The sequence below is a fragment of the Diabrotica virgifera genome, chromosome 1, assembly GCF_917563875.1.
Source record: "Diabrotica virgifera virgifera chromosome 1, PGI_DIABVI_V3a".
Taxonomy (NCBI): Eukaryota; Metazoa; Arthropoda; class Insecta; order Coleoptera; family Chrysomelidae; genus Diabrotica; species Diabrotica virgifera.
The window spans coordinates 101,133,699-101,152,930 of record NC_065443.1 but is presented as its reverse complement, the minus strand read 5'-3'; the positions used below and the strand labels follow the sequence as shown (position 1 = coordinate 101,152,930).

The following is a 19,232-nucleotide window of genomic DNA, read 5'->3' as shown; positions in this document are numbered from 1 at the left end:
AACAATAGCTATTTGTATAACAAGGGAGGAAAGTGCTACTTTTCCTCCCGAGAATGAAGTAATTTTTTCATTTTTAAATAATTTATTTATGTAACTAACCAACAAAATTTATTAGAACTAAAACTAACAAGTAGGTACAATATAACTGTCAACTGTCAAATATAAGTCAAATTATTAATGTAAACATTGTTAAATCAGAATAACAATTTACTGTTTTTTACCATTCTGCAAAATAAAAAGTGTTTTTAATAAACGTTAAAATGTATAGATACTTACGTAATAGAAAATAGGTATTGTACAGGGCGTCAATAAGTTATATTTCATGAATGAAATACAATGACGTCACTTTTACTTTTCCTCCCTAGGGAGGAAAAATATTTTCCTCCCTAGGGAGGAAAAGTACAACTTTGCTCCCTACAATCAGGTCCGGAAAAGTATACTTTCGGTAGAGGTAGGTGGAAAAAATATTAATAGGTATAGTGTATGTGTATAATCAATAGAACAATTTTTAAATTTTATTGATTAAAAACTTATTTGTTAATTGAGGCACTTTCTTTAAAAATTTTATTAAACATTCTTTATAAAAGGTATACATATTTATATTAAAAAAGACCATTTGGGGCTACATCACACAACGTTTACGGAATGACAATTCCATCAACAGTGCTGCTTACGAGGTATACATTATTTATACATGCCTGCCTTGCATGCATTAACAGTCTTGTTCGAGCATATATTCAAAAAAGTCATTTAGATCAGTTATCGACAAAGTTGGGACTACTGCATTGCCATGATATTAAGTCAAGTAAAAGTTCAAACGTCACATAATATTAACTACCTATAACAATGTAACATTATAACAACTTTACACCATTTAAAGGGTTTTCACCCAGATAATTTTAGTGGCTCAATCATGTATACCTCGTAAGTATTAAAACATATTGCTTCAACCTTAGTCAACATGTAATATTTACGTTTGATTTAATTAAAGTGGCTAAACTTCTAGGTAAGCAGCACTGATGATGGAATTGTCATTCCGAAAACGTTCTGTGATGTAGCTCGAAGGGGTCTTTTTTAATATAAATATAATAATAATAAATCCACAAGGGAAAAAGTTTTCCTGTAGCTGACTATATACCATATATCACAAAAAATTTGTTAATTACAATCCTTTATAAAAGGTATACAATTTATTACAACTTCACTTAAAGGGCTACATCACATATGCAGAACGTTTTCGATCTAATACAGATCATCATCAGTGCTGGACCTAAAATAAATATAACCTTTGAAGTTAAAACAAAATTTTTAAATGTTGACTAAGATTGAAAAAACAAGGTTTGATTACACTTACAGGATGTTCACATGCCAAGCCACCAAAATTGAAAATATATGGGTAAAGACCCTTTAAAATGTTACAGTAATGGAAACATTGACATAAATTGATTTAAAAAACAGAGATGATTTAAATAATCCTAGATATAGCAGCACGTGGCACGTCTTGAGGTTCAGCTCATATCTTGGACGGTCGATGACAACTGAATGTTAACGGAAATTTTGAAAGAAGTCAGAACTCAACTGTCAACATTGGTATGTACTTCCGGTTGCACTGACTCCTCCTCCTCCTCAGTCGTTTCCTCATTGCTGAGTGTCGTGATTCTCTTTAATACGAGCAACTATCTCTTTCCATCGGCTTCTGTCCTGAGCTTTCCTCATGGATTCAGAGAATGTTTTTCCACTGGCTTTCTGTACTTGATCCGTCTATCGAGTAGGTGAGCGACCTCTACTTCTGCGCCCTTCAACGTTTCCCGAAATTATAACAGCCGGTTTCCGAAACGTTATTCAAATCTCCGATCATCTAATCGGCTGTCAGATTTGATCAACTGTTAACCAGTGATGGGTTTCTCAAACGCCAATTATTGTAAAATTACACGATCATAGATCATGTAATCGATGATCTGACATACAATTTGTTATCGATACTGTCACAATTGACTGTTATCCTTCAAAATTTCAATTATATTAACCTCTAAATCCAAACTTGTATCTTTGTATCTCTAAAGGTGCATTCTCTCTTACGTACTGTCACTTTTGTTTGGAGCAAGAATTGAATGATAGCATTTTAAAAATGAGGCTAGATAATTTAAAAAAGAATAAAACGCATTAAATTTATGTGATGAGATTTGGAGATATAAAACAGTTTATTTATGATCTATAATATTTTATACTCATATTTTTATTTTTGGTCTATATAATTACTTTTTGTATTTATTTTTAATTTATTTACCGGCTGTTTTATTGTCTTCAAAGTTAGTTGCTATAATTTCACACACGTTTCCCCTCTTATTTACATCGCTATTATCATTATGTTCTGCTTTTTAGAGCTCTGGCCTCTCAAAAAATAGCTCTATGAGTCTAGCATCCTTGTTATCTTACATTTTTAAACGAAAAAAATATAAATTATATAATCAAATATACAAAAATGTCCGAGATATCCATGTTCTGCAAGTTAAATAAATTTTTTAAATTATTTCTTCCATAAAACAACTTATGTTTATTGAATAATATGATTTATCTCATTTATATATGTGTTATTTGACAATTTTTTCCCGGTATTTGTTAATTACAGTAATTAAAAAACTAAAAAAACTTCCTTAAAGCAAGAAACCCATTATGAACGCCCGGCACGGCACAGCCCGGCACGGCACAGCACAGGCCGACACGTCCAAAAACCCATTTGTAACGGCCGGCACGGCACCGGAAAAATGATCATATATTTTAAAAACTATCGTAAAATAAAAGTTTTTAAAAGACATAAACTACACAATTTTAAAGAAAACATGTTAAAAAAAGAAAATCATGTTAAAAAAAAAGAATTCATGGTTAAAAGATAATGTACGTACCTGTCCATTGATCAAAATTTTCGGATATTTGTACCCATGTATTGTCCTTTTTCTTACTATCTTGATAATTTGAGTCCGATGCATCATACAAAAATGGGTATTCTCTGACACTCTCAATGAAAAGTTCGTCCATATTATTTTATTTCAAAAGAAACAACGCGCTTTCAATTAAAAAATCAACAATATATCTGCTTATTACCAATTATGACGCACTGGCGCCGACTGGCCGTTCGACTTCAACGGATTTTATTCTCCTCGGAGAATTTTGGCCGTTCCGTTTGCGTGCTGGCCTGTGCCGGGCCGAGCCGGCCGCTCATAATGGGTTACGTTGCATTTAAAACTATACAAATGAATTTGGACTGTCCTGTGCCGGGCCGGGCTGTGCCGTGCCGGCCGTTCATAATGGGTTTCTTGCTTTAACAGCCCGTTAATCGACGGATAATCTCATATTAGGTAACAGTACATTTTTACCGCAGTTTGACAAGCGAAACTGGTTAATCGACCTTTCAGAAACTCAAAACACTTATGATCGGCTGTTAACAAGCGATTAATCTTTTGTCAGGTGATCTACTGTTGTTAAAACTAGTTTGTTTGACGTTTCTGACGCATTTAATCCATTGTTAATCGTCGATTACATAATTTTTGAGATGATCATCCTTTCGGAAACCGGGCGTAAGTCTCTCAAGATTATCATCACTTCTTCTTGCAATATGGCCGAAAAAATTTAAGACGGTGGAGAGGCAAATAGAGGAAAGTCGAGTCTGAATATTAGTCTGTTGCACTGACAGAAGTATATAAATAATTAGTTAAATGACTTACTGTAATACTTTTTGATCTGATGCCTCCTTCTTAGCTCGGGTATCTTGGAGTTCACGTCGTAATTCTAGGGCTTCCCTTTCTAATTCAATCACTTGCCGGGCAGTATTAGAACTATTAGAACCATTTAAGGATACACTTTCTTCTTGCCTACATTTAAATAGTAATAAATATTAATTCATGTTTACTGAGTACAAATTATAAATAGCAACCTGACATGGAATTAAAATCTAAAGTGCGGCAATATATACAGGGAGTTTCATTAAGAATTGTCCATATAGTAACTGGAGAAATCTTAGCACAAAATACGAAGATTTAATGTGGTTCCTTACTGAGTTACAGAGTGTTTTATTTAAAAATTTAAAAACTATTTGTACCCAGTACTATAAAACCATCTGACCCTTGTCATACTTGGTAGGAAGTGTAGGTACTTTACATCCGACATTGATGTATACGAGTTGTTTTTACAGCACTGTTTTTATTTTATTTGTCTAAGCGAAAAAATGAACAGTTACAGACAATCTGGCTATGACCAAATGAAAATTACTGCAAATGAAATCGCAGAAAACCTTGATATAAATAAGTTGATATTTTAATATAAGTTGATTACGAAAAGTCTGTGGATGAATTTTTAACAGTGGAAGGTAAATATAAAATAATTTTTTTCATCTATATTTTAGACATTGTCATTAATTCTTTATTGATTGATCGAAACACTAGAAAAATAGTGTATGAATCTTCATTCAACACTTTCAATAGAAAAAAATCGGATATAAAGGCAATGATCTTCTAGATGAATTTAGAGTATTAATTTGAACTATTTGTGCCAAAATAATCTAATTTCTTTATACCTAAATGTAGTTGTATCACTAAGAATTTTATTAATACTCCCTGTCTCGGTAGCTATAGGGGAAAGAAGTTTTTCAAAATTAAAAATTATTAAAAACTATTTACGAAGTTCCATGAGACAAACAAAATTAAAAAATTTAATTTTAATAAATGCCTCACTAGCTGCTACTTTAGACTACACCAATCTGATTAACGAGTTTGCCAAAATTAAAGTCAGAAGGGTAAAATTGTAATTTTTGTAAAAGTTGTTTAATGTTAAAACATATTTCATTTAATTTATTCATTTCATTCATTATTTAAGTATGTTTTGTTTTTAAAATAAAAGTTTTCGTCCATTTTGCGCAGTTTCATTTAGTAAAAATAAAACTTGAGTTTCAATAATATTTAAGGGCATAGGCGCAATATTTCGGCTGGAATGCTTTTTAAATGCATTTATTTTTTTCGAATCCTGAGAAAACTAATAAATATTTTTGAAAAATTTAAACACAGAATTAAAAATTACATTATTACCGAGGGCCGACAGTCTCTTAAAATAAACAAAAAGTTTCTTTATTTTGAATGAGATATTCGATATTAAAAATCACACTAAATTTTCTCTTTTTTGTTTCACCCCTGTAACTTATTAAAATAAACAATATAAAAGCTTTCAGGGACTTTTGGCCATCGGTAATAACGTAATTTTTCATCCTGCATTTAAATTTTTCAAAAATTCTTATTAGTTTTCTCAGGATTCAAAAAAAATGCTTTGGAGCCGAAATTTAGCGCCTACCTCGTTAAGGGGAGGCATTTTTGAAAACTTGCATCATACTGAAAAGATTTCTTCTTTGAAAGAATTTGAAGATTGAAAAGAAGAAATTGGCAACTAAACAGAACAGTGAGCTATAAAAATAAATTTAATAAAGCAGCAAGGGAACTAAAAAAATAATAATACTTGAAGTAAAAAATGATTCTATACAAAGATACTTAGAAGAGCTTACACCAACAGAAGCCACCGACTACTCACTAAGGAAAGCCACAAGGAAACTAAAAAGTCCTCAGACACCAATAGCACCAATAAGAAAAAACAATGGCAAATTGGCAAGAAATAACATGGAGAAGGCAGATGACTTTGGTGGCTATCTCTCACAAGTCTTTGAACCAAACAGCTTGGAATCAACACCTGAAGAATTGGAGGAAATAAATAGAGTACTAAATGAACCTTACCAAATGGAGCTGCCCATACCGAAATTTAAGTACAACGAAGTTAAGGATGTAATAATGAAAGAAATTAATCCTAAAAAAGCTCCTGGTTATGATCTGATAACGGGTAGGATACTACAAAAATTAACAAAGAAAGGAATAACGGCAATATTACAAATTTTTAATGCAATAATAAGATTAAATTATTTTTCCACCTACCTCTACCGAAAGTATACTTTCCGGACCTGATTGTAGGGAGCAAAGTTGTACTTTTCCTCCCTAGGGAGGAAAAGTAAAAGTGACGTCATGGTATTTCATTCATGAAATATAACTTATTGATATTTTTGTACAATCTCTATTTTCTATTACGTAAGTATCTATACATTTTAACGTTTATTTAAAAACACTCTGTATTTTGCAGAATGGTAAAAAACAGTAAATTGTTATTCTGATTTAACAATGTTTACATTAATAATTTGACTTATATTTGACAGTTGACAGTTATATTGTACCTACTTGTTAGTTTTAGTTCTAATAAATTTTGTTGGTTAGTTACATAAATAAATTAAGCAAAAATGAAAAAATGACTTGTTATTTGAGGAAGGTGGAAAAACCATATGTATAACATGGCAGTAAAGTGCCCTTTCCTCCCTTGCATGATTACTGCCCTCCGCTAGGCGTCGGGCAGTAAACTTCATTCTCGGGAGGAAAAGTAGCACTTTCCTCCCTTGTTATACAAATAGCTATTCCGCAACAACTGAAAATGGCACTTATAATTATGATCCCACAACCAGGAAAAAAACTAGAGGAATTAACATCATATAGGCCAATAAGTTTACTGCCTGTGCTTTCCAAAGTGCTGGAAAAATTAATAATAAAAAGCATAAAGCCAATACTAGATAACAAAAATCTCATACCAGAACATCAGTTTGGGTTTAGACAAGAACATGGAACCATAGAGCAAGTCCATAGATTAGTAAAACATATCAGCAACGACTTTGAAAATAAGCGATATTGCTCAGCAGCGTTTCTTGACATAAGCCAAGCGTTCGATAAAGTCTGGCACAAAGGTCTACTCTATAAACTAAAAACCTATTGCCTCATCCATATTATGAACTTCTAAAGTCTTACTTATCTGACAGATTCTATTCAGTTAAATACCATTCAGAATATTCAGAATTATACCAAATAAAATCAGGAGTACCGCAAGGCAGCGTGTTAGGGACCAATGTTGTACCAGCTTTTTACTGCAGATCTACCAACTTCAAGAACTACAATAACAGCAACCTTCGCAGATGACACTGCAATACTCGCCTCACATCATGATCCAGTAACTGCCTCAAGAAACTTACAAGCCAGCCTTAATAATATCCAAGCATGGTTAAAAAAATGGAAAATTCGAGTTAATGAGACCAAATCAATCCATGTTACCTTTACACTAAGAAGAGGTATATGTCCAGCAGTGTTATTAAATAATCAAATGATTACTCAGAGAAATGAAGTCAAATATTTAGGTTTACATCTTGACAGAAGATTAACATGGAGAACCCATATATTTACAATATGAAAACAATTGGGTCTCAAACTAAGACAACTTTACTGGCTTATTGGCAGGAAATCACAATTAAATCTCACAAATAAGATCTTAATATATAAAGCAGTACTGAAGCCAATATGGACGTATGGAATTCAATTATGGGGTTCTGCTAGCAATTCAAACCTAGAAATCCTACAAAGATTCCAGAACAAAGTTCTTCGAATTATAACCAATGCTCCGTGGAACAACATAATAGAAAAAGACCTCCAAGTTCCATCCATAAAAACTGAAGTCACAAAGTACAGTGAAAAATACAAAAACAAAACTAGTGCTCACTCTAATTAATTAGTGCGCGAACTGTTTAATGTCAACGATGAAGTGCGTCGACTAAAGCGTTTTAAGCCTACAGACTTAATAAACAGATTTAAATAAAATTATTTAACAGTTACCACTACATTATTAACTTTGTTTGTTAATTATATGTTAAAGGAAGCCTCTTACTGGAGAGAATTCCTACAAGTCATTGTTTCTTCTAATTATTGTCATAAAATTTACTTATTGTTACGAGTGATAACAGATTGTAAATTAAGTGGAGCTAAATAAAAAAAATATTGAAAAGATATACCGATGCTAGTAGCCAGAAACGTTTGCTTAACATAATTTAGTAGTTTGTACAGTACATACACTTATTGCTAAGTATGACAAGGATATGTTAAATGGTTTTGCAGTACTGGTTACAAATACTTTTTATATTTTTAAATAAAATAGCCTGTAATTCAGTAAAGAGCCATATTTTATAAGTGATTTGGGTTAAACCGCAATATTTTGACCCCAGTAATCTACATACAATTAAAATAATTCCAATTATTAATGAAACACCCAGTATACATTGAAGTTTAGTTTTCACACTGTCATATTTTGTTGAGCACTAAAACTAATAATTTCTGTATAAATAGCATATCATTTATATTAATTATTGTGGAAGCAGTAACAATATTAATTTATTACTCTGTATAATTCGGTCGATAGGGAGATCGCGTAGGAATGAAGGGGCGATCTAAGCTTGTTTGTTTTATATCTTCTATGGAATTTATTGCATCATGATAAGACATGTTCCAGTGCCCTATCAGCTTTGAACCGACCGCAGACGTGGAAGCGGGTTGCGTGCGTTACGGACATGATTCCAGAGAAAACTTGACGATAACGATTGCCGTATTTAGATAGACATGAAAATTGTAGCTAAAATGTGTTGCTTGGGGGGAATTTTCATGAGTATATTTTGAGTAAAATTTTTTTAAAGCAACTTTATCTAAATATATTTTCTTAAGTCAATTATATTTATCCGCTTGTAGAATTTATTTAATTATTTTTGCGTTAATATATTGTAGAAATAATTATATATATGTTATTGTTGTATCAAAAGATATAAATAAATAATAATATATACAAGGGTGGGCGTAAGTCAGTTAACCCATTTGCATACCAAACAAAAAGAAAAAAACTATACAGAAACTTAGTTTATTGCGTTGATTATTTATATACAAAACTAATTATTATGCATTTAGTTACTGTTTGTGTTCAAACTGCAGATCACTTTCCTCAATGCAGCTATGCCGCCGCTTATTTACGCTTTTGCAGGTTTATCAAAGAATTCTGGGTTTTTTCGTATTGCATCTAATTCCACTTGAATTATTATTTTCAAATGTTCAACTTAATGGGGTGATGAACACTTTGTTTTTGAGTACTCCATATAGAGCAAAATCGCATGGCGTTAGGTCGGGTAACCGTACAATTCTTCCTCTTCTTCCTATCCACATGCCAAACTCAGCGTTCAGGTATTCACGAACTGCAAGTCCAAGTTTTGTTGAAAATATCGAATACCGACAAACTCTGGGTTATTTTCAAAAGTACCCTTTAAATTAATAAGCAGTTCAAGATAATTTTCTGCATTTCCACTGGTCTCAAAAAAATACGGACCAATTAGATCACTGGCGTGAATCCCAGACCACATGCACATGCAGGAAGATTTAACTCATGAGCAATGGTTTTGTGAGGGTTTTCATCTGCCCAGTAAGTACAATTGTGTCGGTTAATCCCAAAGAATCCATCACTCCAACGAATTTGCTTAAAAAATTGTGCGGTGTCTTCTGTGCAAGCAGTATACCATTCGCAATATTCCAGTCTACGATTAGGTTGTCTACTTAGCGCATGTATCAAACATGGATTATATTATTTTTCTCATGATCATCTTTCAGTGCGTCACAGTTTTTCGATTTCTTTCTAAAGCATTAAATTGTATTTGACAGAAAAAAAGGCACGTCGGTGATTACTTTGGTAATTATTCTAGTCCGGTGATTATTCTAGTTGTCGATAGATGGCGCCATAATAAGAAAAATATTTTTTTTTAATTAGATAATAATATTACAAATATAATCTGTATAATTTATAAGACTATACAAATCAAAGAAAAATAGAAAACTGGAATATTTGGGTCACATTACCAGAGGAGAAAAATATGAGTTGCTGAGAATTATTATGCAAGGAAGGATCCAAGGAAGAAGAGGCATAGGAAGAAGACGCATCTCCTGGCTGAGGAACCTTAGAGAATGGTTTAACTGTAGTTCATTACAACTATTCAGAGCAGCAGCCAACAAAGTGACCATAGCCATTATGATATCCAACCTCCGATAGGAGAGGGAACTTTAAGAAGAAGAAGATACAAATCAAAGAAAATACCATTTTATAAATGCAAGAAACACATTTGATTTTCCAAATTGAAAATAAAATGTGACAACTGTCAGATTTAACTAAAATGTCATGTTAGAATAAATGTCATAAATGTGTATTATCACGGACTTACCCTTTTTCCTATCATTTGTTACGCACTGAAAAATGCTCATGAAAAGGACAATAACAGTGATAATTTAATTTCTTTAAAATGCGACGTAAACATAGGTGAGCTATTATACCTAATTGAAACAATGCAGATTACTTGGTGTCTTAACAAAAGTTTGAGCAACGAGTTCCAACTTGTAAGCCATCTGCCTTGTAGGAACAGGCCTATTTGGATACCTTGTGGTGAATTCATTGAATATCGTCTGGCAATCTACATGATAACGCAGGTACGAAATCAACAGAGAGATTCGTAATTTTGTAGTGTACTTTAGACGATGTTATTAGACTATTAAAAAAAATACAATGCTATTTGCCTTCCAGACAACTAACCGAATTGTGATCATCATTATCATGAATGTAGTTACAACTCTTCGTAGTCTATGCCCGTTTACTACTGCCTTTTATGTTTGTCGATCCTGTGCCAATACCTACTTCCCATTTTCTCACTCCAATTTTCTCCAGATCATCTCTGACTACATCTTTCCACCTTTTTCTAGACTGCCCTACAGACCTTCTACCATCTGGTCTTTCCCAAAACACATTGTTTATAAGGCGATTGTTGTTACTGTGTATCACATGTCCTCCTCGTCTTAGTCTAATGCCCTTTATATCGCCGCCGCCTACGAAAAGTATAACTCCGAAAAATGCCGTTAAGAGTAGACCTTTCAATGAACGCCGCGAAAAAAATATTATTTTCAATTATATGATTGTGAAAATTATGATTCCTAGGGCCGGTTGTTCGAACGCTAATCAACAATGATCATTATCAAATAATTAATTACTGTCAATGTCAATTGTTAAAACATAATTAATTACAATTCTGAGACTATAATCAATTAATATAACAATAATTATTAACATAATTAATAATAAATCTCATAATTGTAATTAATTATGTTTTCAGCAACCCAAACAAAGTTGACATTGACAGTTTTGGTGACAGTAATTAAATATTTAATAATGATCATTGTTGATTAGCGTTCGAACAACCGGCCCTTAATAAAGTGTTAGCGAACAAATTCATTTTTTGAGGACTATCAGCAAAAAACATCATTTCTTCTGTGGGTCCACGAAAATTATAATTACCAAGAAGTTCTCATAAATAAATAATTGTTTTCGTCGGCAAACACAGAAACAGAAAGGGAAATAATTGTTTTCGTCGGCATCTATTATGAACTAAATCTTTTCGTTATAAATATTTTGGGAGTTATAATCTTCGCGGACACGCATATAAAAAAGAATTGTATCGCCAACACTTATCAAAGAATTATTATTTTCACTGGAAATGTTTTAGGAATCACATTAATCATAGGTACCAGCGATATAATCTCACTAGATTTTTCTTTCTGAAGAGAAATTCTGACTCGTTATTGTGTCTACATTTCCATTCGTTTCTTATGCTATCTCCTAATTTTTAATTTATTTTATATCAGGTCTTTATTTCAATTTTGTTGTGTTACTTTTTGTAAGTAGGTACATTTTTTTCAATTTGGTTTGATAACATGTGTAACCTGCATCTAGTCTTATTATCTTTATTACAGTTTTAGTCATTTTGTATGAATAGTACTTGTTCTGAAGCTCAACGCTCTTCGATCTTAAATCCATCAATCTCCTCAACAATAGTAAAAACAAACTCAAAAAGAACTCAAATACAGCTCAAAATTAGTAAAAACAAACTCTAAGAAACAAAAAATGAAAATAATAAACAGTATGTACCGTAAAATGGGGTGAATACAAACAGTTTTCAACTTTTAATATAAATATCGTAAAGTATTATGAGAGCTAAGGAATTGAAACCTACCTTAGTTTATGCGCCTTGCAGTCCTCTACAAACCTACCTAGTGATGTGAGTCGAGAATATTTCCAAGCGAATATTCGCGAACGTTGGAAAGTTTCCGTGAATATTCGCCTATAAAAAATGGAAATATTCCCCTGACCGCGAATATTCCCGGAAACTTTCAATGGAAAATTCTCGAGAATATTTCCGAGAACTTTCGAGAATGTTTCCTAGAACTTTCCATAATATTTCCGAGAACTTTTGAGAATATAAAGCATTTACATTAGACATTCAGTGTGATCGCTAGTCAAATATAAGAAACCAATCTGTTATTAACTTTAAGGGCGTTTAGACGCCGCGATACATATGAGCAATTTATTGTGACGATAAATGGCTACGATTTATTGATTTTTTTAAAGCTGTTTAGACGCTGCGATAAATTGTTGCGATCAATTAAGTGGCGTTTAGGCGCCGTGATAAATGCGAGCAATTTATTGTGACGATAAATTGCTACGATTTATTGAATTTTATAAAGCTGTTTAGAAGCTGCGATATATTGTCGCGATTGATTATAAACTGAAACAACTCTATCGTTACAATAAATTGATGCAAACCGATAGGTACCAATTCCAAACCAATTCAAATCCCGATAAATCGCTACGATGTACCGTTTACACACAACGATAAATTGAAACAACTCGAATGATATCGATAAATTGCACGGATTTCTAGCGGTGTCTAAACGCTGCTTTGACAACACCTGAATCAGTAATATGTATACTTAACACTTTTTACAGATTGTGAAAGGCACACAGCTGAATATCTTTCACAAGAAATAATAAATAATATAATAAATAATATAAAGGCTATAATAAAGTTGGCCCAGAAAAATTTTGTGGGATTGTTACAGACAATGCAGCACCAATGGATCATTTTGCCAAAGGCAAAATGATCGATAAAAAACAAATATAATTTTATTGAAGCATATTCCTGTGTTTCTCATACATTAAATTTGCTGGTGTCTGATTTGATGAACCTACATTCTCTTAAAAATGTTAAGGCATGTTGTAAAGAAATTGTTAAAAAGGTAACTAATTCTCACATAATATTATCTCTTGCCCGATTTAATACAATCTAGCTTCAAAACTACAATAATCATTAAAACTTCCTGTAAAAACTAGATCAGGTTCAATCATTAATTGTAAAATAGTCTTATTGTGTTTGAAAGTGCTTTACAAATGCTTATGATCATAGAGGGAGAAAATTTAAAATTTTCACGGAATTTTAAATAAAACTGTCTGGATGAAATATTTTTAATAAAGTTGCAAAAAGTAGCAGTTGTGCTAACACCAATAATAATTGTAAAATGGATTACTTTATTGGAAGGCAATATGTTTAAAATATCCCAGGTTGTCGAGTCATTTAAGGACATAGCAAATATTTTTACCGAGAATATTCCATTACTTCCAATCAGTAAGCCCGAGGAAAAGGAATGCTTATATCTAAATTAGAAAAAAAAAAGAAAACAATGGCAGTGAAGCCTGTGCACTGTGCTGCAAACTTACTTGATTCTTTTAGGAGGACAAAGCATCACTGGTAAAGAGCATATATTAGCTAAGCAGTGTATAGACAAAATATTAACCAACCATCCCAAGTTTATTGACAAAAAAAATTTTTTACAGAACTAACATACAATAGACATACAACATACATACAATACACACTAACATACAATTGACTAACAAGTAAAAATACAATATTTCCATAAGTTTCCGAAAGTTTCCAATATTCCTGGAAAGTTTCCGGAAACTTTCCGGTATTTGAATCTTTCCGGAAATTTTACATCACTAAACCTACCCTAATGTTTTTTCTTTTAAGTACAAGGAAAAAATTTTTAAAAATTAAAACATGCTGTTTCTTTTCACCCCATTGAGTGGGGTGTTTTCCAAGTATATTTCAACTGCAGAACCTGTGGGGCTTATACAAACAGTCAGCACTATCATGGGGTAAAAAGAAACAACACTTGTTTTGATAAAAAAATTTATGTAATGTAAATATCAAACTATAAATGACAAAATGAATCATTGCTAGACAAGTTAATTTAATTCTTCTTCTTCAAGTGCCATCTCCGCGACGGAGATCGGCAATCATCATAGCTATTCGGACTTTGGAGACGGCTGCTCTGAAAATTTCGTTTGATGTACATTCGTACCATTCTCTCAGGTTGCGCAGCCCACCGGTATGTTTGACCTGAACTGGATCTTCTGGAAGAAAATCTGCCACAGAAACACTTTTTTCAGGCTCCACAGAAACACTTTTTTCAGGCTCCACAGAAACTTTCACAAGTTTTTTGCGAGGTGCAGTTGCTTCTGGTTGTCTGAGAGCTTTCAGGAGTTCCTTGAAAGTGTCGTCAATAGCAGCGACAAGAGTTGTTACTGTTGGAGTTGTGGCTACTGAGTCCTCTAAAGATGGTAACATCTTTAGTACTTGATTGTGACAAAGAGGCACAATACCACATTTTCTAGAAACAGCTTACTGTGTTTCTATTCACCCAACACATCCTAAATATGTGTTTTTATTCACCCCATTCACACTGTTTTTATTCACCCCATTTTACGGTATGTTTTCTATATTATATATTTAAGATGAAAAGTTTATGTGAGACATTTATAAAAAAGAAAAAGAAAAAAATAGATCTAGGGATAACAGTTAGACATGGTATGTTTGTAAAGGAGATTAATATTAGTATCACTCAAGTAACAATTAACTTACCTATGACCTGATAAATTATGGTTCATTAATTGTTCTTCCAGTTTAGATATTCTTTCATTATTCTTATGTTTTTCTGATAGAAAATGCATGTGATTCTGAAATGAAGAAATAAATATTTTGTAGATAAGAATGAAAGCAAGAAAAATAACTTCATATAAAAAATAATAATATTCAAGGAAGTACCTAGTTAATCATATTTCTCTTATATTATCTATTCAAAAAATGCATATTATATCAAAAAAGTAGAGAGAGAGAAAATTCTCTATAGGCCGGAGAGGAGAATCCTTGTTGACTATCTATTGCCTGAGCTTTTTACAAATTTATAAAGACAGAGGCCGATAAATAGTGGACATGGGAGAATCTACAATATACATCCATCACCTGTCCGATTATTTAGATAAAATTCCAGGGCAGAATCCTTAATTCCAGAACTATATAATATAGTTCTCTGTGCTTTGATTGATATAGTTATTTTATTATATTATAATAAAATAACTATATCAATCAAAGAATATGATATTTAGGACTAATTGAAAGAATGGGAAAGAAAAGAATGCCGAAAATGGTATTATCATGAAAGCCAATACAAAAAAGAAGAAATGTAGACCAAGAAAGAGATGGAGGGATAGCTTATATGAAGACTTATAAAAAAGTGATATTGAGAATTGGAATGAGAAAACATTGGACAGAAAACAATGGAAGGAAGAGGTTATGAAGTGTATGGAAAAACTGTAAGAAATATTAAATGCATTTTGTATAAATAAAAATGTAAGTTGTAATTATATACAAAAATTAAACAAATTGGACAATGGTGGAAACAGCTGTCCAGCGATTGTGCATCCCTCTGAATCAGAAACAAGCAAAACCATCTTTTACTTTTCTATCTTTACTCAGATTTGAGTACTAGAAAGTTCCTCTTCTGTCCTTTTCCTAGACGAATGAAAACGGCATGTGATTGCAAGGAATCCTTTTTGTTTTCTATATTTGTCGTCTGCAGTCTTATAAATTGTAAAAGTCGCAGATTAAGGATGTACCAGAAAGAACTTTCAACACGAAAAGTCTCAGATTTAAATAACTATTTACCATTTTAATTTTTATTATAATGGTGAATTCTGCATCTGAGACTCTTCAATTTGTTAAGAGATGTCACTGGATCGCATCCCAATGGGAATTTGAATGATCTTTCAAATTCTCCTTAAATTGATGGTTGAGCTGTTTTTCGATTAAGAGGAGTGAACGCTAGCGCTGTTAAAAAAGCCTGAAATGGTGGAAACAGCTGTCCAGCGATTGTGCATCCCTCTGAATCAGAAACAAGCAAAACCATCTTTTACTTTTCTATCTATACTCAGATTTGAGTATTAGAAAGTTCCTCTTCTGTCCTTTTCCTAGACGAATGAAAACAGAATGTGATTGCAAGGAATCCTTTTTGTTTTCTATATTCGTCGTCTGCAGTCTTATAAGTTGTAAAAGTCGCAGATTAAGGATGTACCAGAAAGAACTTTCAACACGAAAAGTCTCAGATTTAAATAACTATTTACCATTTTAATTTTTATTATAATAGTGAATTCTGCATCTAAGACTCTTCAATTTGTTAAAAAATGTCGCTGGATAGCATCCCAATGGGAATTTGAATGATGTTTCAAATTCCCCTTAAATTGATGGTTGAGCTGTTTTTCGATTCAGAGGAGTGCACGCTAGCGCTGTTGAAAAAGCCTGAAATGGTGCAAACAGCTGTCCAGCGATTGTGCATCCCTCTGAATCAGAAACAAGCAAAACCATCTTTTACAAAAATTAAACTTTTTAACCCTCTAGGCTTTCAGGGCTTGTTGAGTTTTATAAATAAATAACTAATGTACATCTTCTTCTTCTTCTTCTTGTAATAGGACTATGTCCTCTTTCTTCTGTTACAGTCTCTGCTACGATCCGGAGCTCCAAAAACTAATGTACATAATTAAGTATAGTATTTATAAAGATATGTAGAGAATTTTGACATTATTAATCTGTATGATTAGTGAGTATTTGAAATAAATAGCTCAATTTTTGACAAAAAGAAATGGAACAATAATTGTTAATACATAATATCAGAAGCAACCTGTCTAAAATCCCATACTTATATATCTTTTTTTTTTCTTAAAGTTATTTTAAAAATACAGTAAATATTTGGAGAGAATAAAATGAAAATTATTGGATTTTACTGAGTATGGTTTTAAAAAGTCGAGGTACATTTTTTGTCTGTCACTTCCAACTTAATGCGTTAGAGAGAATTCGCTAATTGATGGCACGCTGAAAGAAGGGTTTGGCATGAACTATACATATATTATGTAGGAATAAGATGTCAAAAACTAAAGGAACAACTGTAGTGTTGAAGTAATCTATTACTTACATTTTCTGTATCTATAGAGTAGGAAGCGTGAGTCAAGTCCTACAGCACTCAGGCCACAATTGACCATTTGTGTATCCTCCCAGGGAGCTGTCATCCTTGGCACATTGTCCATCGTGCCATTTACAGGAAGGTGGACAAGTCACCAGGGGACATTTCCCTTATGTGGGCAGGTGTAGGCCAGGGCTTGCCTAATGCATACTCTTGTATTGCCAATAACTCTGGAGATTCACATAGGACATTTTTGACAGTTTCGTCTTCTCATTCATACTTCCTGCATAGAGGTGTGTCTACTAGCCCCAGTCTGTGTTTGCTTAGTTGACAATGACCAGTTAAAAAACCAAGTATCAAGTCGACCCATGCAACGAAGACTATCATAACTCAAAAAACGTTACATTTGACTTAATATTGTGGTATTATTATTCTTTTTAAGCTTTATTTGGTAGAAAAGTATGGTAAATCAGGTATGAATTTTAAGGCAACCAGTAAAGCATTTGCATGTGTATAGTAAATTTACTATCCCACACTCCTGCAAGCGAAAACTATAGTAAGTTGGGTTACTGTAGTCTTCGTTGCAAGAAACAGAGGAAGGTATTCCAAGTTTGAGTTAAACTGTTTGACTTACTATAGTTTTCTCTAGTTAGACTCTAATTTTAGTTATTTCAATTAACTACAGAAATGTTTTTTATTACAATTTTAAATAGGACTGTTTTGCTTCAATAAATCTGTTACTAGTAGATGAAAACTATAGTAAGTCTACAAAATTTAGCAAAAAATCTGTTTTTTGTTATGTTTGATATGTGAAATCCCTTAAAACCTTTTATACATAATATAACAGAAATTTAAATTTGTAAGACATATTTCTTCCAAAGATAACATCATTTACTGTTAATAACTCTAGAGTAAGTATTATTTTTTCCTTAATTACTTCGACGAAAACTATAGTAAGTCCACAAGATTTAGCAAAAAAAATGTGTTTTTTGTTATGATTGATTTGTGAAATCCCTTAAAACCCTTTAAATATAATATATCAGAAATTTCAGTGTGTAAGGAGTATTTGTTCCGAAGATATCGTCATTTCTTACAGCGAACTCTTTGCAAAAAGTTTTCAAATGCGATTATCTCAGTTCAATCAAAATTGAGTTGCAATAGTCTTCGTTGCATGGGTCAAAGTGTACATTTTTCCTGGTCATTCCCAAGTTATGTACTTACATTAGAATAAGGAACTTGCACAATTTTTTTATTACATAATAATGTTCAGTTTTGTATAAAAATAAAATTTCCAAAATTTCACGCTTCAAAAACTCATAACTTAGAAGTACAAATTTAAAGTCTTCTGTATTTTAAAATAGTTCAAACGACCCGTGACGTCACATAGTTTAACTATATGGTTCCGTTTATGGTTATATTTAGGTATATTCTTCTGCTTCTTCTTTAGTTTATTGGCCTCCACCTACTTGGGTATTTGGCCAGCTCATCGTTGCTGAATAAAGGAAAAATATTTATATTCTAATGACATATATCGTATGTCATTGTAATAATATATACCAGTTTTTTGAGATTGGAGTTTGATATAGTATTGAAGGAAAGGAAAGAAGATTTACTATGGAAAATAAAACCATTTTGTAAAAGAACAAATTTTCTATGAATAGTTCAAACGATCAAAAACACTTGTAACATCACATAACTGCATTTTCTACTGACGTTTATAATGTCTAATTTAAAATTATATACAATTTTGTTTAGTTTGTTGGTTCAGAATGTAAACATATAGCCCGATGACGTCACAACGTGTTTTGGGCTGACTGGTATAATTTGAATTTTTAATCGTCTTTAGGGGTCAAACGAAAAACAAACAAAACTATTTTATCTTTGATACAAGTTTCAAATTATGTTCTGTTGTGATTTATAATATTTTTTCGAATTTAAAATTTTATGCAAGTTCCCTATTATATCAGCTGCAATGCTGTGAATACCTTTTTTAAGTCTCAATTTCTTTAACTATCATCCCGTTAATACTTTACATGCCAACGGCACACATGTGAGCCACATAGTGCCTCCACTAATGTATGGACGGCTCATGAGTATAAGTCTTAATTCATACATCTGCAAGCAATTTGTTAA

General features: G+C 32.3%; 1 protein-coding gene across 3 annotated transcripts in view; it reads right to left on the bottom strand.

Annotated features, from left to right (window-relative positions):
- Positions 1 to 19,232, bottom strand: part of LOC114349413 (uncharacterized) — a 42,498-nt gene that overhangs the window by 22,439 nt on the left and 827 nt on the right. Inside the window, exons 2-4 of one of the 3 annotated variants that reach the window (XM_028299783.2) lie at positions 14,729 to 14,823; positions 3,723 to 3,869; positions 288 to 838 (exon numbers count right to left, since the gene is read on the bottom strand). In XM_028299783.2, coding sequence (XP_028155584.1) covers positions 835 to 838; positions 3,723 to 3,869; positions 14,729 to 14,823 — 246 coding nt within the window. In that variant the 3' untranslated portion in view covers positions 288 to 834. The other 2 variants (XM_050657834.1, XM_028299782.2) reach the window with 2 other exon arrangements.